At 39.2% G+C, this 27,713-nt stretch overlaps 1 protein-coding gene across 1 annotated transcript in view; it reads right to left on the bottom strand.

Moving 5' to 3' along the window:
* Positions 1-27,713, bottom strand: part of DHRSX (dehydrogenase/reductase X-linked) — a 161,450-nt gene that overhangs the window by 53,954 nt on the left and 79,783 nt on the right. Inside the window, exon 4 of the mRNA XM_059494079.1 lies at positions 5,558-5,659. Coding sequence (XP_059350062.1) covers positions 5,558-5,659 — 102 coding nt within the window. The remainder of the gene's footprint in view (positions 1-5,557; positions 5,660-27,713) is intronic.

Here is a 27,713-nt window from a genome sequence, read left to right as displayed (position 1 = left end):
AAAGCTTTGGAAATTATCAGAAAGAGAAAGATAATATCAAACAAAAGTCAGGATTTTCATGAATGAAATCCTTACTCTTTGAAAGCCAGAAGAGTCTAAGGTTACCCCTCTAACTTATTAGTTCTTCCAATAAATAATAAACCTTTTATATTAAATTTGACATCTTCTTATAAGGTACATATAATTCTGGCAGACAGAAGTGCTATCCAAGTATAATAAAATCTCCAGCTGATGACTGCTGCTAAAAGTCCATATGGCAGATAAACGTGGGCATTGCACAAGCCTCACTTGCTGTGGATGAGCCAGGCTGGATACTGCCAGAGGTGTCATGGTGCTCTGACACACGTGCCCAGACAAGTTACTCACAATACCCCAGGCATCTAATACCTGGGAAGAGCAGTGTGTGAGCAGCCAGCCAGCCTCCCCACAGCCAAAAAATCTGAGGAGATGGCATCTGTCATGCACTGAACTTCATAAAAAATATGGCTCTGGGAGTTTCTTCTCATTTTAGAATGTGTTAATACTGTATGCTAAGGTCCTTATGAATCTTCCCAGTTTTTCTCACCATACATGGAAGATCCATTGTAGGTCAATCTCTCCACCACCTCAAATTAGATTTTTCCAGGTAAAACCATTCCCAAAGACCCAGCTCTCCCATGATGTCTAGTACTTATCATCCATTACATACAGGTAAAGGCTATTTACTCTTCTGTTCATCCCCTTCTGTCTTTGCCCCTATCCCTCTGAACCTTTTCCATCACAGCTTTGCTTGGGTATTGCTCTAATTTGTCTTTGAGGAAGGATAAAGATGAAACATGATGTTGTAAGTAAGACACTGGAAGAACTTTATTGAGATATCATATCCTGAGTTCACCACAGCTCTCCTGTGTGGCTGCAAGAGAAGCATTAATTTCAATGAAATCCAAGTTTCACTGGAGTAACAGCAACCCTCCTCACTAACTTTCCCTCAAGGCCTTCTCCAGTGAATTTCCACATCTCTGAGGTTTCTTTCCTTTTCATCAGAACAGCCAGTGTAGCCTGCAGCTGCTACAGGCAAGGGAGCTGGCTCTTACCTAATCCAGTGGGACAGGATCTTTTCATAGATCTCACTGTGATAATTTCAAACAATTTAACAATTTAACATCTTATAAATATGACCTGTGAGTAGGTAAGTATGTATAAAATTGTTTGCATTTGATACATGTCCTTGTTCCCAGCCATTGAATTTCACTTTTCTTCTGAAGATCTGATCCTGCAAATACTCAAATGCAAGAATAATTTAATATGTGATCAACCATGACAGCATCTATGGGACTATTCAAAGGACTCCATGGCTGGATTGTGTGTATGTAACACAAGGAAATACATATATTTCACATACTCAGCTACTGATACAGCTTTAATGTGCTCTAGGAACTGAAGAGGTAAGCTTATACAGACTTATTCGTTCTATCAAGATACTGATAATTTCTCAGATGATCCACAAAATACCAAATATGATCATCTGAATTAGCTACCAGTTCAGGAATATTGATTTTAAATTGGCCTAGATAGGCTTCAACCTGAAATACATTAACTGTAATCTGCCTGCAATAGGCCACTAATAAATAGCCTGAAATCTCTAAGTTGGCATTTCATTGTTAATGAGTTAGACAGTGCATGTTTGGCATGCAGAAGTATCCTGGTGTCCCTAAATATCTTGTGATTTTTGTGTTGGCTCTGTTGGTTTTAAGATCATTAAGTACTGTAAACAACATACAAGCAAACACATTAACTACAATGTGCTAAGAAACAGTTCTAGCACACAGAGAAAATTACTTCCTTCAAGGCTAGGGAAAAACATCTCTGGCATGAAACAGTGACTGCTGGTCATGGAATTTTACAAAGTGTTTTAGTATCTGTCCCTTTTTCAACCACAAGAAGACAGCAGACTTTCTAATGCATTTTAACAGCAATGCCATTTTTAGGAATATATTAAATAATTAACACTAGTGTACATGCTGTAATTTGCTAAATGCTTTTCAGCTGTACAGAGACAGAGTTCTTTCAAAAACAAAACTAAAAATTAGCACCCAAATGCTAATTAGCAGAGTAGAAGACACATTCTTCTGACCTTCTGTCAGATAAAGCTTTCTTCACTCCTTGCGCTGCATCCCTCTTTCTGTGGCTTACAGTTCAGCCATTTAGCTTACTTCTTGTTTTCTACAGAAAATGAATTTTTTTCTATGTCATAGCATTTTTCTCTTTCTAGCACAAGCACATTGTATTTAAAAAAAGTTTATATAATACTCTATTTTCATTTTTAATATGTTTTGTTTATTTTAAAAACCAAGAGCTGATTCTGCACATTACTGATGCAGAAAGCATAGTAATGGAAAAACAAGCCCTTATTTGTCAGCTGAAATAATGCGTGCATTCAACCAAATTTTTCCTTTTAAATTAGAAATTAGAAAGTTAAATGTACATGCTAAAATAAGCTACAACAAAAAGAGGAGGTGACTAGTGCACTAATCTCCATTTAGTTGGATACCTAAACTTCACATGATTATTGTGGGATCTGGATGCTAAGGTCTAGGAGAATACTTTGAAACTCAGGATTTTAGTATTAATTTAATTTCCAGCTGAATCCTCGAGTTAGGTAAGGGATAGAGAGCAAGTGGTGAAGAGATATTTTTTAAAAAAAAATCACCAATGACCTTACAAACTGCTGAATTTCATAACAGTCTCAGGTCAGACATGTAGTCTTGATTATTTATTTAGTAATTCACATGTAAATGTGTAATTTACACATGAAATTCACATGAATTCACAGTAATTCACATGAAATCCCTTATCTTCAGTAATGTTTTAATGTTAATTTAATAGCTTGCATTCTTGTAAAATGTTGGAACTTTTATCAAGTCATCTTCAAATGTTTGGCCTTTTGACAGGTTTGCACAAATCCTCAGTGAATATCATACACCTTCACATAGATACAGGATACATATCCATGGAGATAATAGATGGAAAGTTCACTAACATATGCACATGATTATATCAATCAATTTAAAAGATTTTGACTTAAGCAATTAAACAATACTAGTATATAATGCAACAATCTCAGTGTAACAGTTCTTGCATTTTTACACTAAATGTAACAGAAGACTGCAGGCCTGATAATAAAATGCTTGGTCCTATGAAGACAGAAATAAAAAATTTTACTAGCTTGCTGATGGTTTGATTCAGAAGTCATGGGATGCATACAAAATCTGATTTTCAAAACCTATGGGGAAGGCAGTGGAACAGGCAACTGAGATGAGGCTTCTGAGAGAGTAGTGCTTCCAGCTCTGCAGCCCACGGTGGACTGAATCATCCTCCTTAGTGCATTGAAACAAAAAAAAAGTAAAAAGATAAAAAAGGGGGAAAGAGTAAGGGAAAGGGAAAGAGAAAAGCCAACCAGATAGCCCCAAGGTCAGCACCTGTCTTGACTGTGCTCAGTGCTGGTGGTTTTTGCATCAGGCCACTTCTCCTCTATTGGGTTTGTCCATTTTCCTCTTAGGTAGCAAGGAAACATTTGGGCTTTCACTATGAAACAAAAGTTACTGGTGAAACTGTACTTTCACTAGTAACAAAACTAAATGCTACAGATTATTTACAAAAGCAAATAAAAAGGACCTTAAAAAAAAAGAAAGAAAAAATATGTGGAAAGAGCATTCAGAAGTGGAGTCATTGCCAGGCAATGGCCAGAGACTAACCTAATTCTCTGGAATACTTTACCTGTGCTTTGGATGTGATTCTGTTAAGGCAAAAAAAATTACTTGAACCATTCATTTCATTGTAGATTCTAAAAGGATTTTATCAAACAACAGATTTCTCCTGCCAACTGTATTTGGCAAAAAGGCATAGTGAAATCAAATGGCTTTATTGCAAATTACAAATACATAGACTGAAGCAGAATAAATTTTAGTTTCAAACTCCTTTCTTAAAAGAAATTTTGGGCTTACACTCTTTGGTCTTGTAACATATTAAGAACAATAAGAGATTAATTTTAATACAACTTTGTTTCTTGGATAAGAAGACACATTTAATTTTCATCCAACCCAATTCAGCAGCAGCTAGGGCAGAAAAAAATCCTGTATTCCAGAGGACTGCTCAGTTGCTTCACCCTCATAATTTCTCCCCCAACTGGCCTCCAAGCCCCAGCTAACAATGCTGGCTTTGCTCATGGTGCAAACCAGTGCAGGATAGGAGATGCCTGATGGGTACATAGAATTAAAAAACCCTTTTCCCATAAAATGCTGTTTTTTCAAATAGTGTTGTTCCCATCTGTGTAACAGTTTTTATTCTGCATGTTTAAAAGTAAATCTGGAAAGACTTTGTAACTAGGTTTAAATACTCACTAATTAACTACAACTAGGCTTATATATCCACCTCTAATTATTGCATGATTAAAATAATAATGGTAGGCTTTTTGGACTAATCAAAGAGAAATGAATGTTTAACTGAACATTTCACAAATGTTTTATATCAATCAGCAAATAAAAAACACTTGAATTTTTATTACAGTATTTACTTGTGTTACTGAGAGCTCTTTAAGGCACCAATGAATATAACAAACACATTTATTTACAGCACATTTGCTCTCACTAGGATAGAAGTGTGCACAGGGAAACAGAAAGTGTTCTCTGGGATGTCTTAATAAAAAAATATGTAAATAGTTGGGAAAACAAGAACAGCAGCATATCACAGCAGCAAACTTCTAAAAGAAACCTAAATTGTTGCTAGTGGGTTTTTCCCCTATTTAAATAGACAGGTGAAAATTCCCCTTTAGGACAGTGCATGCAGAGCATCCATGGTTTCTGGAAGAAAATTGCTGTACAGGCTGGCTTCCAAAAATACTGTGGCTATAATACAAAATGAGATAGCAAGTATGTGAATAACAAAACTGAAATCCCTAAAAATAATTAGATTCATTTGATAATTGCATGAATGCAAGATAAATATTGTCCTTTTAATTTGTGCTCTGACCACTGAGGATGCAGTTTTATGAACAGATTTCCAGTAGCATCTGGATCTATGCAGTGACTTCTCTGAATTTGCTGGATAATTTGTCAGATTACATTTCAGGTGGATTAAACCCCCAGCCCAGATCACCAGTCACCCACAGTAAACATGTGTTTATACAGGGAAAAAACCTAAGGGGAGAGAAAGTAAATAAAGGTGAAAAGACAGATTTTCTACTGGCGTAAAGTACAGCATCACTTTCCTTTCTTATTTTTCTTAGAGATGCTCAAATTCCTGTATAATTGCATTCTTTTTAGTGCTGGAGAGCTAAAAAATCACAGCAAAGGAACCAGACTTTCAATAACAACATGAGCAGGTGTGGCTCAGTGTTCAGACTCCTCAGCTAATCTCTCCAAAAATGCAATTTAACTCTAGAAAGACATACCAGTTAATGCAGTCTTATGGTAACCTGCTGTATGATTCAGATAATCTATTTGAAATCTGAAGTGATACATAAGACCTCAGTTTGTCACATCTTCCCCTACAGGTGTGTGAAGAAAAAACCAGAACTCACCATTATTCACCAGGACATGGAGTGGACAATTCTTTGCTCTAAACTGCTGCACAAATCGCCGTATAGACTTCATGGAAGCCAAATCACAGTGTAAAAACTCCACTGGGAGAGAAGAGGAGATAAAAACAGAGTTAAGTCACTTACAATGATATAAAAACACATAGACATCAACAAGGACTCCTGTGATAATGTCACTAGTAGAGTAAAAGTTTTAAAAAGGAAACACACTTTCAAAATCCTGGGTGAAGCTGGTCTCAGGTTCTTTCTTTCTCCTTCTTCCCTACATTTCTATTTTTAAACTACTGATTCTTCACAGAGCAACTATGGGAAAAGTGGCTGTCAGGAGGTGAAGGAGGGCATCAAAGAAGTAAATATGCACCAGTCCTACCATTCTTACTACTGCTACCATTTAAGAAGAGGAGCTACAGCGCTGCAGCACTGGGGTGATCAGGATATGCCAGCTGGAAATCAAATGGGGAGAGGAGAAGGCACATCAGACACTGCAAAGTTTCCCTGTGCTTCTGATGCAAATATGTTGTCCTTTGTTTTTTCCCCAAGATTATCTGGTAAGTACCTGTGGTTGGAATAGTTTATAAATGCTTTATTGCCAGTAGGAGAGATGAGCAGCAGCACACCCTGAACACAGCAACTCCACTGATCACTACAAGCAAACAGAGAATCATAAATAATGCTCTGGCTCCTGTAGGCATCCAGGGACATTTGGTATCCTGGGAACAACAACCAGCCATGAAAATACCTTGTAAATGTGGGTAAGAGTTGTGCTGCCCCTTGGCTTTGGCAATGGCAGTGTGATTTGAGAGGAACAGAGCTCACATGAATATTGTGGGGGGCATTGTGCCTGTGCTGCTGCTGATGTCAGTTCGAGGGCAGGGTGGCAGGGGGCTGGAAATCCAACAAACAACAAGATTGCTCAAGGGGCAGGGTGTCAGTCTCAAAATATATTTGATACCAGTATGTGTCTATTGCTAAAAGAACATGCATCAAACAGGTGTCTGCCCTTTTGTCCAAAGCATTGACCTGCACTAAAATGCTAGAAAATTTATTAGTCCAAAAAAAAAAAATATTACTAAAATGCCTCAGCAGCTTTAAACCCATCAGGTCTTAAAATTCTCCTACTGCAGTTGTTCAGCTTTCAAACCCAGGCTCTCACAGCACTGCCTCATTGATTGCCTTGCCTTGCATGAAGCCATGGCCAGAGTTATGAAGTGAAAAGAAGCACTGCCCCCTGCCAACAGCAGTAGCTGTCCCCACACAAACAATCCAAATTCTTTAGAAGCTCTGCAAAAGGAAAAAGAAAATTATGACCTTTTCTGGCTGTTTTAGCCTTTAAAAAAAAAGTATGTTTTGCATGCCAGACTTTTGGCTTGTTTCAGCATTAGCTATGCTTTAAGGAAGAGAATATGATTCTCTGCCACAGATATTGGTCTCTCTTCTGGTTTCCTACTTGTCACTGTGGGAGCCCAAGTCAGCCAACTGTTGTCAACTCCACCCTGCCAAGACACTGGGGCTCTGAGGTGGATTTGCTTGAACCTCCTCCATAAAGTGACTTTTCCAAGTAAGACCAAAATGTGTTTCAAATTGAGAAAAATCAAACAATACCGAGCAATCTTCCATGGCTAGGTCCATCAGAGAGAAAAGCAAAGGCAGTACAAACCATCTCCCCTAGTTCACTGTGTCCTTGCAGGGTGAGCCCTTACTGTCCTGTTTCGTTTCAGAGAGCTCCCAGATTTCCCAAGCTGTGGCAACCTCTGCACAGATGCTGTCTCCAGGATGGTTTTGGCCACCCCATCAGAGGACTGGGGTTTCAGAGGCTCACCATGTTTTCCCCCTCCCTGCTGCCCTTCCTCCTCCTGGCCCCAGGGCTGCTGCCCTGTGCTCCACAGGAAGGAGCAGCCACCCCTTCCTTGCACATGGGTTCCCCCACCTCCTCTTATGAAAGAATCAGCCTTTGAAAGAAGGGGAAATGAAAGAGATACGGTTCTTCAAAAATGCCTTTCTGATAGGAGGATTAAACTATTGGATAAATAGGCTCCAGTGCAGACTGTAATACAAGACCTTTCTTCTTACTCTCTTCCCTGGTCCATCAGGGATGTTCATCCTCTCCCTACCAAGGCTCTGAGCTATAATGCCTCTTTACAGCATGTCACTACAGTAAGAGATTAGGAAAGCCTGCAGGCACAACAATGAGATAAATAAAAAAAGATATTCACAACTGTTATTTAATTTCTTTGCAGGAGAACAGTTTCTTTAGTTCCCTTAATACGAAGCTCCAATAATCCTTATCTATTTGGAACCTAGACAGTCCTCTGAAATTGTTGTAGTTATGTGTATAAATTATTCAGTGGCCATTTTCTAAACAAAAAAACAAGCAAGAATTCTTAGATTCCACTTATAAGATAGTGGAAATACATTTTTTTTTCAAAGTGGCTCTAAAGTAATACCATTTCAACAATACCGTCCCATGAATAGAAGTGGACAATTTCTTGATCTCTCTGTAGACCTTTAGGTGCTCAGCAATTTTCTTTAATTTCACTGAAGCCTTGCACCTGGAGATGGTAAGGAAATGTAGAAGTTTTAACTTCTGTCAGTGTTGCTCAGGCCACTCCACCTGTGGCCTAGCTGCTGTATAAAACCACATGAATGGCACTGTAATTGCTCAGATATCCAAAACCTGGTCATAATAAATTATTAATAATTAGTGCAACAATGAGTGGAATGAAGACCTAGATGAAGATTTATGCTGACTCTGTTGTTGTTCTACTTCATTATGCAGCTCATCAAGGAAAGAGATTAGGAAAAGCATGACCTTCTTCTTGGGAAGCAGTCACACTGCCAAAGGAGGAGTCCCTTTCAATACTAAGATATTTATCCTGATAAAGGAGGCATTAGGTCTTCTTCAGCCATGGTATTTTGTGGCACAGTGCAGGCTCCAACCACTTCTCCATCACCAGTGTGGACTCTGACAACATTATTGACTCTATTGCCACTACATATGCAAGAAAAGCAGACCTCTGAGGACATCCACTGAGCTAAATTTTAATCTCTTTCCTTATCTGGCCTTGCATTGCCAACAAGAATGGTGGTTAGACAATGTGTGCCAAGAGAGTGCTTTTTAGCCTGACCAATGCAGTCTGATCCTTCCTGATAATTAACTTTTTGCTGCAGCTGTCTCATCTCCCCTCCCTTAATTTTCCAGTTCTGCACAACAAATGCTGTCCTTCATTATGACTGTACAGTGCTCAGACTAATGGCACACTAGGCCAAGGCTATCATTACTAAATTTATTTACTTGCTTCCTTGGGAAGCATGTCACCATATTCGGCATTTGTAAAGCACGTGCCATCAAAAGATCAGAACATGCTTCGGAAAGGAAACAAACAAACAAACAAACAAACCAGCCCCAAACTTTTCTCTCTGCTCACAGGGCCAGAGTCCTTGCTGGTGCTGATTCTTTGCCAGGGAGGCGGATCCGCTGGCGCGGCACCGCGCGGACCGAGGCGCTGTTCCCCTCAAGAAACTGTGCCAAAATGTGCTCCCAGCCGCGTGCTGACTCACAGGCAGGGCTTTGAGCAGAAATTCAAGTTTCTTCTCCATCCCATAGTGATTTTTTTTTTCTATCAGTGTATTGGAGAATTACAAATTGAGAAGCTAAGAAAAACGGTAAGTTTTTAGACTATTTTGAAGCTTGCGCAAATATACTAAGCACAACAATTTTTTCGATGCCTTATTTAATAAAGACCAGGGTTTTAATAATGTGAGCAAATGACCAAACTGGATTGTGAACTAGGAAGTTAACTAGAATTACTTCAGGGAAGCAAGAATGCCAATATTTATCCATATAGGATAGGTATGAGCAAAAAGATGTGCATTAACATCAAGAAAACTGAAACATGCCAAAATTCTTGTCTTTTACCACAACAGTGGCCTTTCTGCTTTAGAATTTAATAATCTAATAAGTTTTCAAAATGACCTAGTTATTTTCATTTTCTGTATGCTATTAAATACAAAAATAGAGAGTAGAAGATACAAACATAATAAGCTACATACAGAATATCTGCAGCTAATGCTACTGAAATACTCAGATTTCTAATTCTACCGCATTTTATCTCTCCTTTTCCTGAATTACTTGCTTTCAGGTACTTCTGTAGTGACAGACATGCCCGTATTTCTTTCTTCACAGATGCTGGATGTGCCCCATGTTCTTATCTAAATAATTTTTCCAATGAAAGTAACTACATCCATAATTGTCAGACATTGGCTAAAATTTTCACTCTTAAAAACATTTTTCTATTCTTTTATTGTAATTTGATGACTCAGTTGTCAGAGAGTTATTAGCAAATGAAATACAGAAGGAACAAAATTTCCCAAAAGACAGACAGAATTACTTATGCTATTAACCACATATGAATAGATATATATATGATGGTGCTACAATTGCTGCTTTCCTTAATTGCCTTCTTTCAAATGTATCTGCCTGGTGCAGCAACTTTTCAGCCACAGGGAATCAGCACAATGTTTTCTGGCTGCACCTCTTGAGGCACATAGAGACCCCACAAAGCCAAGCTGGCTGCCACGTGTGACACTGCAAAGCACATGTGCAATGCTTGCTCCTGCATTTTACTCCTCTTGCTTGCTTGGTCATGGTCACTAAAAGGAGAGAGCCTGAATGAGTGGCATCTCCTGGAGAGCTTTTGACACCCTGAGCTCCATGAAATCCAGGAGGATACCCAGCATTAGGAAAGCCTGACACACCCCCTGAGTGCTCACACTCCCTGGAGCTTCCCCTTCAGGGCCAACTTCCCCATTTCTGTCCTTCTGCTTCTTCACACTATTACCACACCTTTCTTCACATCCAGAGTTCCCTCCTTTGCTTTCCACACCAGCACAGTTGACTGTGACTGCACATTTCCTCTGTGTCTGTACCACAGGGCATAAAAAGCATGAAATGGGAATTTCAGTCTGGTATGGAAGGAAAATTCAGAAATAAAAAAGAATGGACAGATATTTCAGTGAATGACTGTAACTTTTGAGATGTTTACTGATCAGCTGAATGGAGGAAAATGCAATGTTATGGTTCCCTCAACGACTATACCACTTAGGCATGGCTTAGATCAGATTAAGATGAGATCAGGCCACCTACTAACTACCATTTTTTATGTATTCAGCTCTAACTCACCATGTTGAAATTTTTATGGACAGCTACAGCTCTGCTTCAGCAGAAATAATAGGTCCAAGTCTACTTGGTTTTAGTACTTATGCCACAGCAGTTTTCTATCATGCATTCAATGTCTTTGTGTTAAAAAAACATGCAGGGGATACATTCTAAGGAAAGTTGCAAGTCTGCCCAGAACTGCAGGGAGCTGAGTCCTTTGAAAGATTTGCTTTGCCTGCTACTTGCCACCCATCTATCCAGTGTCTGAAGATAGCAGAAGGAAGAGTTACTTCTTCAGCAAGGAACAAGGAATGCTTCCTAGACAAGATAATAAAAAAATGGTGTTCAGAAGTTAGGTATTCATCTTCACAAAAAGCATCTCACAGATATACCACACCCTGGTTTCTGTTTCTCCACCGAGGAATTATACTTTGGCATCTGCACAGCAGCAAAACGAAATGCTGTCCTGCTCATAAACAACTGAGAAGCTGAAACAACAACTGAAACAACATGATTCTGAGAGTCTGGACAGTGCCATGGGGATGTTTATCAGAAAGGACCCTTGATGAGTCAAAAACCTTCCATCTGCTACCTGCTGCACTGCAGAGCTAGGGTAGCTCTGTCAGCAAGGTGGCAGGTGAAAATGAAGAGGAGAAAAACTCAGGAAAGAAAGAGCATGAGCTGTGAGGAGAAGAAGACATAAAGCAGTACTGATTGGAGTCTACTTGCCTTTTGTCATCACTCTGTCTTTACTGCGAGTGGAAAGTGCAAAAGTGGTTCTACACTGCTGACACAAACTTGTGTTTTATCATTCTGCCAGCTGGGCATGTGCAGCAGCACACACAGTCCCCTTCTACAAAACATAACTCCCATTAACAGAACTTTCCTACCTTGTCTGGGACTCACACAAGGGCTGTGATGCAAGTTCTGCCCAGACATGCATGATGACAGAGCACTGCATGCTATTCAGGACCATAAAATGCTTACTGTAAAAGGACTTCTCAGTAAACAAAACCAAACAAAATCCTTCAGGCAAGCAAGGCATGTACCAACCAACTGCATATTGAGCACAACGAGAGGCAGCCAACGTAAATGCAGCAAGCACAGTGTCTCCTGATTATGCCATGCTCCTCCCTTCATGCACTTGATGACCTCCATGGCCTCTACACCACAAGCTCTATATAATCTCCTTCATTCTGTGTTAGCAGCCAAGATTCACAAGGGTGAAACATTAAATTGATTAGCACACAGAAAATCCTAGTATGTGCAATCCTACCCATGACATTGGTCGATGCTTAATTCCAGTTGTGGTTATGGTGACAATTTGCAGAATTTTGGCTCCTAGTCCTTCAAATTACTATAAACATGTGACCTTGGACCAAGGCCTGCTGGGCATTTTATAAGTTCTCCCCAGTATTATTCTCTGTATTTTATTAGCCTGAATAATTTTTTGGCCCTTCATCAGACCACTGATCTTTCATAGACTATTAACAGAAATAATAAAGCATGGGTAACTCTAGAGCAGCTTTATTGCTTAAGCTACACTTGTGATATACCACTGAAGAAGAAGACAAATGGAAGATATCCATCTGTCAAAGTGTGTGAGTGCAGTGGCACAGATCAAAATAGTGAGCATATTTAAAGATATACCATTTGGGTACTTTTTATATTAGAAGATACACTCCCAATTTAAGGCAGCCTAGTTTGCCTACAGCCTTTCAGCAGGCAAGCAAGAGCACCCAAATTCAGCTGCTTCTTCTCTGAGTCATCCCTTCTAGCACTTCTAACTTTAAAGGCAGTATAGAGAGATGAACTTCCTGTGCCTAATGTCAGCCTTTGTAAACAGCCTCCCTGTGTCATCCTCCAGCCACTTCAGGGAAACAAGAGCTCTGTATCAGTCTTACAGCATAAAGAGAAATAACATTAGGCAAAAATTAGAAATTATTTCCTTTTCTTCTTCATGAAAGTTTGAACTTTTTCTGCTCTAAGAGCTATTATAAAATAAAGGCACTTTGTGTTGCCATTTCTTAACCACAGAGCTTTGCCCCATTCTACTGAGATAAATGGGAGAAAACATCTTCATCTGGGAGCTGTTTCTTTCTCAGAGGTGGAAGAGTAAAATAAAGAAAGGAATTTGCTTTCAGAAACTGAACAGTCAGCCTTAGCTACTTCCAGCTTCCACAAGAGAGTGTGTGGCCTAGTACAGTGACCCTTTAACTTGTTACAGTCAAGAAACACTCCAGTAGCTCTTATGGACTGCTTAATCAAAATGGACAAAATTTAAGGCAAAGAGCAATGTTCCAGTTCCATCACTACCAGCAGCTCCCTTTACTGCTAAAATGCCAGCTCATCACAGGAGAGACCCCTGAACAGCCTCAGAAAGCACATTGCCAGAGTAAAATCTCTCTGCTTCACGGGGACAGAAAAGCTCATAATGATGTTCTGAAGATTCACCATATATGGACAGAAGAGAAGATGGTTTAGAATACCTTCTTTACTATTATTGCCCTTTGATTCTCTATACTTTTAGACATATTTTCCTCTTGCTCCCTGGTGAACAGATTTTTATATTAAATTTCATTGCTGTAATTTGTGAATTGTAGATATGAGGGTTTTTTTCTTCTCAGGTGGCATTTACTTCTTGGAATGGCTTAACTCTACAGTGAGACTTCTATCTCATTTAAAACCTAAAAATACATGGCACATATGTGATGCACACAGCACATTGTCCTCCATTGACACTGTCGGGACTGAAACTCAAGTGAAGAGCTTTTTGGATGTAATACAGAGTCAAGCTGTTAATGAAGATAAAAGTCAGCAAAGCTTATACAAGATGACAAAAAGAAAATGTGCTTCAGCAAAAGCAAGGAGCATGATTCTTCCTAGAGATTATGCTGAGTCCTCAACTGACTTAAACTGGTGTAGTTTTGCCAAGTATACGGAGTTGTCATTTGTTTCCAGTTTCTCAGCTCTGGGTTTGCACTTTCCCAATGCATCTTGGGTTGCAAAGCTTTAAAGTAAAAATATCAAGTCACTTGTACAAGGATGCACACAAGTATATGAAAGAAAGATGGCAAAAAAAGGGGCAGAGACATTTTGCTGATAGTCTTTTCATTCAGAATATTTTATTAAATGAGTATCCTAACTAAAACAAGCACCAGCACTCATCTTGAGCTGTTTCTGTCTCAACTTGCAGATTTTTTTTCTACATGAACAGCTTACTTTTCACAAGAAATTTAAATTTATTTATTTATTCAAAACGTTTTCTCCAAGCTAGCCAAATCCTACCAAATTCAATCCAGCTTCAAATTAGATACCTTGCTCATATCTGTATACCCTAAATCTTGCTTTCCTCAACCTCCCTAATTTATTTAACTTTTAGTGTGAAAGAAGCCCTCATATTCCCAATATGAGGGAGAATTAACATGAGCTTCTATGAAAAACAGGCTGTTCAGAAAGTGAGGGGTTTACTAAAACAGGGCCTTAATTGCAGACACTCATAGAGCCATAACATTTGTAGAAATGACTTTTTGTTTTAGTTGCTACAATAACAAACCTCCAAATCCAATAAGACTGCTTTTGGACTGCATCATTAGCGCTGATGATACCCCAGTTCCCACAGTAGGACTGAGCTGGGCCACTTGGTCATTGTTGGTTCAGGTCTGGCTTCTGTCATGGATGTAATTGTCAAGAGATGTGAACTGTCTTGTCACCTTCAGTCCTGTAAATTTTACCTGCCATTGTAGATTTAAGTATCAAATGTTTCAGTCAAAATTCAGAATGCAACCAGCATGTCCTATTCTGTCATGCAGGAGTTTCTTTCCGTAAGCCAATAACCAGTAAATACTTGGAGATCTGACATAAATCACTTCTAGTAGGACATTTCTTATTCTGTCTAGATATTTCATAGATAACATCAAATTTTGATTCCTGGCCAGACGTTAATACCAGAGAATCATTATGTGATGGCAAAACATATCTCCCATTGGCTACATTTCCTGAAAAGAACATACATTTTCTGAGAATAGTTGCTTACCCTTCCAAAACCACGAAAATAAAAAGCTCTGGTGTGAAGAAGCATGTTTGTAATAAGCTTCGGTATTACCGCAGAAACACCTCAGCAAATATTCTGCTTCACACCCTCTGAGGTACCACAGAGAGGCTGATAATGTCTCTGCTTTGTAGTACTTCAAGGATAGAAACCTTGCAGGGTCCAAGAAAATAAAAAGAAGGGAATAATATTTCCAAGCTCCAGGCAAGAACAACTTGGAGTTGTCAAAAATACAACATCTAGACATGAGAACTATCCATAAAACATACTTTGACAAAGACTGCCTTCCTTTTTCCCAGAGGTTTTCTGCTTTTCTCTCTCATGTCATTCCTAGTGCTCATGAGGCAAGCTTGAGGGGCTCTCGGATCCAGCTTCAATCCATTTTCTTTTCTTTTTGTTTCCTCTTTATTTGGAGATACTCTTTGCATGGATAATCAAGTCACTGCTCCCCTGTGGCAGCAGAGGAAGCAAATGTGGCAGAAAGCAGCAGGAGCAGGTAGCCGGGGTGAGGGAACTGCAAAAGGCCCTTCAGATTTAGGGCCAGGTTGATCACAGCTCACCTGGTTGCAGCCAGTGGGGTGTCTGCTCTCCCCCCACACCCTCACCCCACTTCATCCCACCCACACAGGTCTGCTGGTGCAGCTGCTTCTCCTGGTTCATCCCAGCCTGTACCTGGGACGGTACCTGGGCTATGGAAAGGGAATATCAATAACTTTGCAGAGCAATACTGTCATCCTTTCCCACTCCTCCAAAAATCAAGATACACAGATTTATTTTTTCTTTTTCTTCTGATCTGACATGAGACTGTTTCTCTTTCATGCTTAAGCAAGCTTAGGTCTGTAGAGGGCTTCTAAGATATGATTCATCTGACCTGTTTCACAAATCTAGCTTAAGATGAGATGAATCATGTTTTACAACTGTTTATTCCTCTCCACAGACTGCAAAAGAAGCTTGGGGACACTGACTCAGATTAAAACCTCTGCATTACAAACCTCAAAAGTTACTTGATTGCAATCCTAGTGTTCAGTTCCAACTGCTAATGAACAAACAGAAAGGAGGTGAAAAAATCAGAGAGCAGGGAATGTGTGCAGATGACTCAGTGTTATTCACCATACTTGAGCTTTGGGGAAAAAAAAAAAAGAGAGTGAGAACTTCGAGAAGAATCTTGCCAAAGGCTCATAGATAGCTGTAACACAAAGAAAATTCATGCTGGAAAAAGATAAGAAGTCTTGCAGGGCGTGTTTAAATTCCTCCCTTATTGTGAATGCCTCTGAAATAACTGACTTCACAACAGAAAATTTGAAATATTGTTGCACACTCTAATTCACAAACACATCCCAAGAGTCAAAGAGAGCAAAGATAATTGTAGTGGCTGGTTTTGGTGAAATTGTGTATGTACATGCATGTAACTGAGACTGAGCTTAAGCAAACTGCAAGACATCATAATTTTTACAATAATAACACTATAGCTATGCATCCCAGGTGGGAACTGGCAGCTTTGCTGCTACTCTATAAATCACACACCTCTCACAGCTACTAATCTGCTGCAGAGATCTTTCAGGCTAGCAAAGTGACAGGGAAAAGAAGTGCAGAAGAATAAAATGCTAAGAATAGAATCAGTCTCTTGATTGCTGCTTCACAAGCTGCCCTGCACACTGGATCCCACCTCCTTTTTCTTTTGACTTCTATACAAATACGTATTTCTTATATTTTTTATGAATGTATTAATATAAAAAAGGCTTTAGTTTTTGCTTTTTTTTTCTTTGAGATGGATTCATCTTTAGGAAACTAGATCTCTAGATCTCACTCCTCACCCCATTCTGTTTTGTTGCTTTGTTGTTCTTCTCATCTCACTTCCCTTGCTGATCCTCCAGAACTTTTAACATGATCACTCTAATGTGGAGTCCCTACTCAGTAATGGGGCTTTAAAGCAATTATCTTTCATAGCACTTCACTGCTAATGCTGACCTGGAATTTCAGGCAGTCAAACAGAGCTGCTGAGCAAGGAGCCACAGGGTTCTTCTCCTCCATCTCAATGCTCAGTGCTCCTGGTATTTTCATTCTTCTTGAAGGCAAACTCACTTTTGGACATCAGTATATTTCTTTCCTTTATAAATATACATCCTGTGTATTGTTCAGTATTGGTTCATGCTGATAAGTACTTTCATTAGACATGTTGTGAAAATTCTTCCTTTTGTTAGAAAAAATAACCCTGGGAAGGCTATGTCTGGCTGGAAAAGATATACTCTTTTGGGAACTATTTAGGAAAGAAACAGATACTTTTAACTGCCTATAACCCCCTTTCTCAAAAAAAATAAAAAAATCTAAAGGTGCATCTTGGGGGAGGTACCAGGTGAACAAAACTAGGATACTGAAGTCTTTCTCCTATTCAAAAATCAAACTTATGCATGACAGTCTTTTTCCACTGCCCTTTACACCAGCTTTAGGGAAAGAACTACCTGTACAGGTAAGTCTTGGCATTCCCATTCAGGCTCTGGATTCTATGGAGATGCTTCATTAGCTAAACTAATTTTTAAAAGATGATGGTGAGATAGTTCTCCGGGTCTGAATTTCTCACTTTCGGGAAGGACACAAGGTAAGGATCAACATGTCACTTGTACCACAGTGAAGGCAGCCAAGCCTGCTGAATTGGAGAAAAGAGATGTATAGCACAGTTAGACACGTAAAAAGTGCATGAATCTATTTCTGTGCACACCTGCTCTCTCCTTAGTGGGGAGGAGATCAGCATCAGAATGGCCTGTCTTTGAAAAGGCAAAGTCACAGCACTGTTATTTCCCTTCGGTGCACACCCTTCAGGGAAAAGCCTTTAAGAGAGGTGAGGGAGAAAATGGATTCTCATTAGTCTTCTTATTCCCAAGTATAACTCAATACAGTTAAAATGGATTTTTCCCCATTCTCTAACCTAAGAAAAATAAATGCAGAAAAACAAACCTCTTTTAAATTTTGCATCCTCTACGGAGTATTAATAATGTATGAAATTATTCTTCCTACGCCTTCTGATGTATTATTGGCATTTACTTAATGAAAAAGCTAGAAATTCTCCACACCATAGACTACTACTCCTAATTCACTGAAAACTGTGATCCTGACACTATGATAAATTAGAGATCTGCACCTGGCAGGATATTGGATGTGAGAACATAAAGGTCTTAGATTTCTGCATATTGATAAACTAGCATTTTTGGGGAAGATTACCCCACACACACTTATTGGGAAAAAAATCAGGTAATAACTTTTATTAATTTAAGCATGAGATTCTAGCAGACAACCTTTAACAGCAGGTCTGGATCTGAATGGTACTGTTTGAACACATTTTGAATTGCTGCAGAGCTCCAGATTAATAGTGCTGCAAGATCAAAAGTCTGTGATGCAAAATTTTAGTGTTGCAAGTCATAACATAAAACCCACACTGCCTGCTTTTAGCAGATTCTCACCCACCAAAGTTCCTCCATCAGCCTGTGTTTATGGTTCAGCTCTACACCTGTAAAAGGCTGAATTTGGCCTCAGATGCCACAGAAAGCATCGTACAGCCCACCTTGCTGCTAGGAGGGGTGGTGGGTCTCCTTCTTGCCCTCCCTCTCCTGTTCAGGAAAGGGCAGAGCAGATGAGCTGATGCCCACCTGGGAAAGCTTGTCAGCTCTGCCTGGGAAAAAAGGGAATGGGGCTGCTGTGAGACCTGGACCCAGCCCAGTATCACTTATTCTTCCTCTGGTTACTTCATAGGAGTGACACAGACTCCCTCAGCTGTTTTTTGGGGGAACCAAAGTAAATTTGGTTAGCCATGTATAAAGCTCTGGAACAGCACATTTCTAATAGGTAGGTAGAGTGCTAATTTAATGGTAAATTATATATTTGGGTTAGCAGCTTGGCTGCTTTGTTGTTTGGTTCTTTCAGACAACTTGGATGGCGGCCATCAGTTCTCTGTGATTTATCTCTATTTAATTTTTCCACTTTTTCAGACCTTTGGCTGTTGGTAATTCAATTTCTGGCAAGTGCAGACCTTCACTCCCCATTATAAGTTACACCCCAAGGCAGACATACTGCCATCTGCACTGCAACAGTGGTGGTAGCTTGTGGATGCAGGGAGGCAAGTGTCCAGATGCCACTTGGGCTCTGAAATAGCTTTAATGTACAAATAACTGTTTGGATTAGAAATGTTATCTAAAAACAAATATGAGCCCCTCAAAAACATTAGGGTACTCTCCCAGGGGATCACTCCCCTCTGTACCCCACTTTTATGTTTTGTTTGTTCCAACAGCTTTCATGGATGAGGAAAACGAAGTATTTTCTTTTGCTCAGCCTCCAAAACCATCAAAGGAGGAACTAATCCCCATCCAGTCATCCTTCATACACACTCACTTCACTTCTCCCATCTTCACTGATCCTCTCCTCCCAATCTCCAGTCTCTCCAGAAAAAAATCTTCTTTTAGGAGATTCGAGCTTACAGCAAATCATCAGCTGCTGCTTTCCTGAGAAATATATCTTGTTCCCAGCTACTGGCAGCAGCTCTCCACAGGTGGCAGGGAAAGAACAGTGCCACAAGGTGCTGATGCACTTAAGAGCAGGTGGACATCATCCCCTGTCCAGCAAGCCTGAAAACAATACTAGCCTTGGCCTGAATTAAAATGGGATAATTATATTATAGACATAAATTATCTCAAAATCTTTCTAAAAAGCTCAAAAAGACATCACCTCCTGTGAGGTGGGAAGACAATTCAGGAATGCCCAGATCAGCACCAGTGTGGTCCACCTTTCTGCCCTCCTGTGTGACACAGGGCCTGACCCCACACTCACTCACTCACTCCTGAGTCAAACCTATAATTTCTCAATGAGCTATGGCAGAGCTTGATGAGCTACTAGCAAGAAACAAGGATGCTGCTACTTCTCCATGAGCTGGTTATCCTGAGATGTAGAAAGCCCATGTGACCATGGTTACATCTTCCTGGCCTCTGATGAGAAAGGGGGACTGCAGTGGTTATCCTGCATGATAACCAATGGGGTGGAGAGCTGCTCATGACACCAATGGAGAATTGCTTTGGTTCTTTTTATGTCTCCTTGGAAAAATATTTCAATGTACAAACTGGCATCTCCTAAGCAGAGATCCACCTGATATTATCCAGGCAGCGTTTCAGCTGTCTCTATCCAAATGCTTCAGCATCTGTCTGATAATGTATCTTTAAACTTCCTGAACTCCACAGTGAGAATGTGAAAATTTCATTTGCTCCTTGTTGATAGGCACAGCTTTCTATAATACACATGCAAACAGCCTGTGTGGGTGCCAGCCCACCATACTCAGCCTTCAGTTCTGTTTTAGGGCTACCTTCCCAAAGAGAACAAGTGAAGTGGAAAGATCTCTAACACCCATCCTCTGATAAACTGTTCTGAAAGTCATGACAAAAAAGGTAAATCTATCATAAGTATTTTCTATTTAAAATGAAAACTCCATTCTTATTCTCTAAAGATGTCTTTGCTGTTGCCTCAGCAAAGTTAATGAAAAAGAAAGGGAAGCTCGAGCCAGAGAGAACAGAGAACAACTTAAAGACATTTGGGGAACGTGGAATTAAATTCTGCTGGAGGGTAATATTCACTTTCCACATAATTTTATTTTTGTGGAATAAAAGACTTGTTTCAGCTTGGCAATGCTTTTTAAGAGATCTAAATTTCTAAAAGAAAACAAACCCTTTAAGATGCTTGACTTGTGTTGTTCCAAGTTATTACATTCTTTAGCTCTAGTCAAGATGGTTTTGATATTTTAACATCTATTTTATTAACATAAGCAGAAGTTGCATTGTGTCTGCATAAGATGTGACTCAAAGCAATGATTTTTTTATTATTTTAATGTAAGAGTGTTTTCAAAAATGTATCATAAAACCTGTGAAAGCAATTTGTACTTTAGCAAGGATTTTTTTAAAAATTAAGCAATTAAGAAGAAAGATGTTTTAAATAGATACTTTACTCAATATCACTCTACTTACACAAGCAGCAGGTAAAGCACCAATATTGTCCAAACTTACCACATTTGCATTTTAAGAAGACTTCCAAACACTCACAAAGTGAAGCACGGACTGCAGAGCCTTAAAAGACACAGCTCTAGAAAAGCTACTAGTCATGGAAAAACCTTGACCTAAATATTCGGGTGAGCTAGCAAAGATTAATGTGCAATATGGTTTATATACTTGGAACATCACAGGATTAGAAGAACAATAGAAAAAGGTGAGATTGCTTTCTACAAATAGCGAGAATCCTGTAGGCCCTTGCTGCAGTTACAGTTTAGTGGGATCCCTTTGAAGCCAAAGGATAAGCTATCCTGTGTGAGAACATCAAAGTAGTCAAATAATGACACATTGGTGTGGCAAAAGCTGTGGCTTTCCATTATCTGTTCCCAGCTCTGCATTTCTGCAGGGCAGTGTGGAGAGCATACCAATGTGCACAGGGATGGCCCGACAGATACGAGTGCTCGTCCGTGAGGATAACAAATGGTGCAATTATCAGAGTCACAACAAAGTGTGGAACTGAAAAATTACTAATTCAGCATATATATCACATTATCCAATCTACCTGAAAAGAATGCAGTGGGAAAAACTGTTATGAATTCTGAAAAAGTGTTAAAAATTCATCAGACTATGGAAAGACATCTCGCTAACCTATGAGCCGTTTCCTGGCCACTTACCGCATTTATTCCAGCAGTCTGTGGGGTGTATCCATTAAAATGTAACATTAGCTAGGGAAGATATTCCCTGTTATCTGAATGTTTGAGAGCTCCTTGAACCCAAGATTTCAAACAGCTTTGTAAGCAAAAGTGACAGTGTTTATCAGGGAGGGTAAAATATAGGAAAAAAATTATATACACTCGTAATTAATTATTGCACTATTGAAATGCAAAAATTGATCTAAGAAAAATAATTATTAAGAACTTTTAAGAATGAAAATACAATGATGATTTTCTAAATTAATTTAACAGTTGGCTTACTTTAATTAGTGATAAATTGTTTATTGCAAGTTTCTTTAATCACCTTCTATTTACGCATGGGAGCCCAAATCTTGGTTGAGTTATAGAAATCACTGTAATAATAAACAATGCAAGATATTATCTAATCCTTATGGGTTTGTTTGTGGAAGAGACAGCATTATTATTATTTTTATCTTACTTTAATAAGTTATGTGTAAACCACCTATTTTAATTTAAAGGTAGGGAGCATGGAGTGAGCAGACCTTTTCTAATAATGGGCATATCCACATGTCCTGTGTCATATCCCATCAAAAACTCATCAACTTCTACTTGAAATACATCTTTTCTTGCAGTATTATGGGAAGCCTAAGTCATAATTTCACTTATCCAGCTGATGGGAAAATAACTTCTAACCTTCTAACCTTCATGGCTAGTTTACACCTCATTGGTTTCATAAATTGCCTTTTGCTATGAATCTGCTTCTACTGGTTTCATTATTTGTCCTAGTGACATATCCATGGGCAGCAAGAGCATCTTCTCTCACATTTAATTATTTTTGGACAAAACCAGCCAAGTTCACTTAGTCCTCTTTTGTTACAGCAAACTCTCTTTACCTCAGAAAGTCTGCTCCATTTCAGTTTGAGTTCATTTTACTGAATTTGAAGAGTAGGACAGCACTTTCTATTTTAGATAGATTGCAATGGAAGTTGAAAATTTACTAATTTCCTTTGGGTGCACACCACCAAATACATCTTAGGATCATTTGTCTTCTCCAGAGGTCTATATGAAAGTCTAAACTGCTACAGACACGGCTTCTCTTTGTCACCTTTAGTCATCCTCGTAACATTGAACACACAGATGTCCTCCTTTTCCTCAGCCATTTTTAGCAAATGAGCTTCGAGTTTATAGCTAAAATCTTATTTTATGTTACAGCTCAGGGAAGACTTTTGATACCAGACAGACAAAAAAGTCATCCCAGTATTAATATTTTGCAGCTTATTAGCACAGCATACTTCTGCTGAATTTCATTGCACCACACAGAGCTTCATTTGAGATGATTAAAATTTAATATCAAGACGTTCAACAAAGCTATGCTGGAAAATCTGCCATTAAAATTCGTTTAAGTTTCATTACACCAATCCATGGAAAAATCAACTATGACAGGCTCAGAAAAGTTCACATTTAAGTAATGCTCTTTGTACCCATACAGGGCACATAGAAAAAAGTCTGCACCAAATACCACAACAACTTTTCAACACACTACACCTTTGCTCAATCTTTGGGGGTGTATGGGAAGAAAAATGGGAGAGCAGAAGAAAGGACAGTGCTTCGAGGTAAAGGTTTCTGATCTCATTGAATGGAAAAACACCAGATAAAACATGTCAAGAATGCAAACAAAAATGAAGACTGTTTCCACAGCGTATAATAATCTGTAGTAACGTGAATAATAAAATGGCAGGAGTTACTTTGGCTGAAAATTTTTGTTGGAAGGAGATAAATTAAACAGCAAAGTTTTGAAGAACTTTTTTTTTCAAACACATCTGGTGACCATGAGGAACTGTTAGAAAAAATAAGCATGAAGATGGTTGGAGTTTGGGGTATTATTTTTTTTTGGCTGGACTTGTGGCAATAGAGGTTTCTTTCTTTGATGTATTTGGTTTTGTTGTTATTGTTGTTGCTTTGGTTGGGTGTTTTGAGGAGGCAGATGTTTGTTTGTTGGTTTTTCTTCTATTTTTTAAATGGTAATAATTTATTTTAAAACTTTTTTCCAGTTTTATCAACAGCACTTAGTTCTTGGAGGGCTGGGTTTCCATTTTTGACTGGCATTCTAATCAGAGGAATCAAAGTCCTCCAGACACACTGTCCCAATCACAATCAGCAGACCTGCAGCTCCTCTGGCTTGGGTGAGTTCCTGGCAAGCAAACTCCAGTTCTGGAACTACATAGACATAAGAATAAACTTTACTTTCCTGATGACAAACTTTAATATTTTTGATTATTCCCTCACTCCTGTTTGATAAACCATATTAACCCAAATAATATTGATTTTTTACATATTTTTGTACTCCCTTTGTCATTATTGCACATTGTCCTACCAATGTGTATGTCCTATCACAATTTCCATCATATCTCTTTTGATCCATTACTTTTTTTTTCTAGTATCAAATCATATCTCTCTTTACCATGCTCTTAGTTATAACAGGAGAGGGAATTGGTGATTCAAAGCCTTTTTTCATTATTCCTTCATATTTTGCACCTGCCACAGAAAGAATTGTTTTTTCCCAGTGTACAGATAGCTCTTGCACTTGTGCTCTGTGCAGGCTCTGGTGGGTAATTGAAATCCATCTGCTCATGAGGGATTGCTACATCCAAACCAACAACTCGCTATCTTGTCTCCTGCTTCCTGCAGCTCCCCGTGGGGTCAGATCTCCCTCTTTTGGCCCAGTTCTCTGTCCTGTTATTTAAACATACACCTCACTGCCCAGGCCTTCTCCAGCACAGACCAGACCTGGGGGATCCCACAGCAATCAGCGGCACATCAAAGAGTTCATCTTCGTTCCACCAGACCTGTGATCGGGGCCAGGACAGAAAAACTTTCTCTAACCGTACCCCCTCAAAGCTTGTGAACCCAACCCTGAAATCTCACAGGATTCACTGTGTGGAGAGCCTGGTTCAAGCATGGCTTAAAGAAAGAGGCCATGAAGGTATACAGCTGATGGGAAAGTAAAAGGCAGCTGTAAAGCAGCAGTTCCCAGGCTTGATTTTGTAAATAACTAGGTTCTCAAGCACCTTTTCTATAAACAGCAGGATTCTCAGACAGTCTTCTCATAACAGTCCTTGGCTGCTCTGGGAGCAGATATGAAGGTTTTGAGAACAGATATGAAGGTTTTGAGAACTTTTCATATCACAGTGAGAACACTAATTTTGGTTTCAATAAACAACCAGGGGTATTGTAAACAAAAGGAGGGGTTAGAGTTTCTCTGTAACCTATCGTGAGCTCGGATTTTGCAATATGCATGAAGTTAATTAACACTATTATAAAAGGTGACTGATTTGATCAATAAATCGGAGTCGATGCTGATCAACAAAGATGGGTCGTCTCCCTTCGCTTTCAACATCACTGCACACCAGTGCTGCCACTTGTGGACATATTCTTACTCTGGCCCCATGCTTATGGATTAGAAAATGCATGGCATGTTTAGGCACATGAACGGCAAATAGGTTGCATGTGACCTTTGTTTTCTATTTTTCTCTTAATGAAATTCCATTATGTTGGAAAGAATTTTAATGAAATGCATGCAAGAAACAAGCAGAAATTGTTTTTAAATTAGATTTAATTATACATTAACTGCGAGTCTTGTATGCAATGACCTGATACAGTACTTAACATGTTTATCATTAGAAATTTAATGATAAAAACAACCAAGAAATGCTTTTGGTTCCTCTAACAGTTGGATAAAAGCATAATTTAATTGGCTTATTAATGGGTAGAAAGTCAGAGGGATTCAGGAATGTGACTCTCTGCCTAGAGGATTAGAATAAACAACTATGACAAGAAAACAAAAATGTTTATATTTCCACTTTCTCAGATGATAATTTTTAGCAGTTATATAGGATATGAGTACTAAGAAAGTAAATTACTTCCCCAGTGTTACATTTGTCAAAGTTATCTCAAAGAGTGGTAGCTGGAGATGTTTTGTGAAGTTCCTGTTTGCTGCAAAAGTCTCTGTCCAAATATAATAATCATCCATGAGAGACTGCATTCTTTGCACATTCTACTTCTACAGTGATGCTGAAAAATGAAACTGATTTACCTGCTTATCTATTCCAGCTTTTGTTCTTTTGCTAAGAATCCATTGACCCATGTAACTATTTTCTTATTCACCTCATAACAGCTTTCTCAGAGAGTTGGTGAGCTCATTAATTTAAAGAAAAGCTATTTTGATTTAAGACTAGACAACAAAAATTCATCTCTTCTGGAAATTTTTTATTTCATTTATTTTGTTTTATCAGCCTTGTTATTAAACTCGATTTCTCATTTGACCTTATCTTTCTTTAACTGAGGGACATGCATCCAATGATACTGTCCCTGCTCAAATTCTTTAATCTACTTCTAATCTTCATAGGAACCCACACTTTACACAATCACTGTGATAACCATGCAAAATGCTGTATTACAACTAGCTGTTTTGCAGCTCTCCCTAACATATTCTTAGTTGCTTTTGTTGTGCCTTTTATTTTTCCCATTGCTGCTAACAGCCCTTTAGTTTTAGTACCTTTTGCATTTTTTTCTCTTAAAATTTATGACAAGGGACTTTGCTATTCCAAGGAAAATCTACACGGTCAGGCAGAAACTCAACACAGATTTTTTGCCTGGGGTGTAAACTGGCAGGATGCAAGCTGGCTCTGGTCTGGAATTTGATGTCGCGTGGTGCATAAGCAAATAAACTTGGTCAATAGTTGGCTCCAACACCTAATTTTCCCTTTAAGGCACTTTCTACAGTTCTTCAGTAATTTCCTTATGTGTGTGTATGCATACATGTATGTATGTACACATATACATATTTTGTTGCAGCAAGTCTGGTTTTTGAAGTATGATTTCAGGGACTTAAAGTGCTTCTCTTTCCTTTGATTTTGCACAGCACTTCACAGAGTAAGCATTCTTGACATCCTTAATTTTAGGTTCTTATATTTTTGGTCCACTGTTGGTTTAGGAAAAAAAAGATTGATGCATACAATTATCAGGAGCACACAGAAAATTATTTAAGGCAGATTCTTGACTTGCCTACTTTTGTGTGGACTATGGGTTATCCCAATTTATTAAGGTTAACAGTGCAATTACTCTAATGCAAAGCAAGTAATTTAACAGGTATATCATTTGAGGGGTGGGATTTTATTCTTTGTTTTCCAGGCCAAACTGTAATTCTGGGCATTGGAGCCATCTCACTCTGCACCCAGAAACCAACCACTTCCAATGAAACAGCAGCAGACTTTCTAGCCAGCATTTTGCATCAACACTGCTCATACAACTGAGAAGCAGCTGGCCAGATTTTAATTGGGCTTTTCCAAGTAATGGACCTCAGCATGGGATCAAGCACAAAGAAGATATGAAGCAACCGAAAAGGAGAGGAGGTGACAGACATTCAATGGTAAATGAAGCAGCAGTAGCTGCTGTGGGCAGGTGTCTCAGAGATCTGCAGCAAATTTCAGTCTGGAATGCCTGGATGATGCCTCCTTCCCACCTGGCCTCCTGAGGTTACCAACAGCCCCTCTGGAATGTTTTCTCCCCGTGGCAGTTCCTGCACCTGTACCAAGGATGGCGGCTGCACGCTGGGGCTGGAGCACCCACAGCTCTGCTCCTCACTGTGCTGCCCATTGGGGCTGGACCCCGTGGTGCCCATGGGGCAAGCACCCTCCTGCTGCTGCAAAGAACCCCTTGCTCCTTGTGGCAGCAGCTACCAAACATGTTGACAGTCTCCTTCACCCTTAGGACACCCAAACCATGTAAGACTGATGGAGGCTGCAGTGCAATTCAAGCCCAACTCATTTTGGAAACACTGTCCTGTGATGAAACAGTGCAAGTAACTCATCTTCCAGGAAAAAAAAAAATCCTCATTAGATGAAAAATACATGGAAACAGCTACAAAAAATATGTCAGAGCTGTACTGCAGTGTTTCAGTATCATTTTCCTCATACTCATTACTGAAATTCACAAGACTTGCCACGATACGCTGATAGGCTACAGCTGTAATACTTGAAGCTGTTGTTAAGAATTCAAAACATGACAATCAGAACAGTTCTCTTTATATACAATTTGAACATTCATTTGCTCGTTCATCACAAAATTAGGTAGTAGAAGCAACCAGAAGCTGGGAAAGCAGCCAAGCAATAAAACTGATTGATTGCCCAAACACATAAAAATCATATCCCCAGCTTTCAAACAATCTCTCAAAAGCAGAAGA

This window comes from Ammospiza nelsoni, chromosome 2 (genome assembly GCF_027579445.1).
Source record: "Ammospiza nelsoni isolate bAmmNel1 chromosome 2, bAmmNel1.pri, whole genome shotgun sequence".
NCBI classification, from domain to species: domain Eukaryota; kingdom Metazoa; phylum Chordata; class Aves; order Passeriformes; family Passerellidae; genus Ammospiza; species Ammospiza nelsoni.
This window is presented reverse-complemented; position numbering and strand designations above follow the sequence as displayed.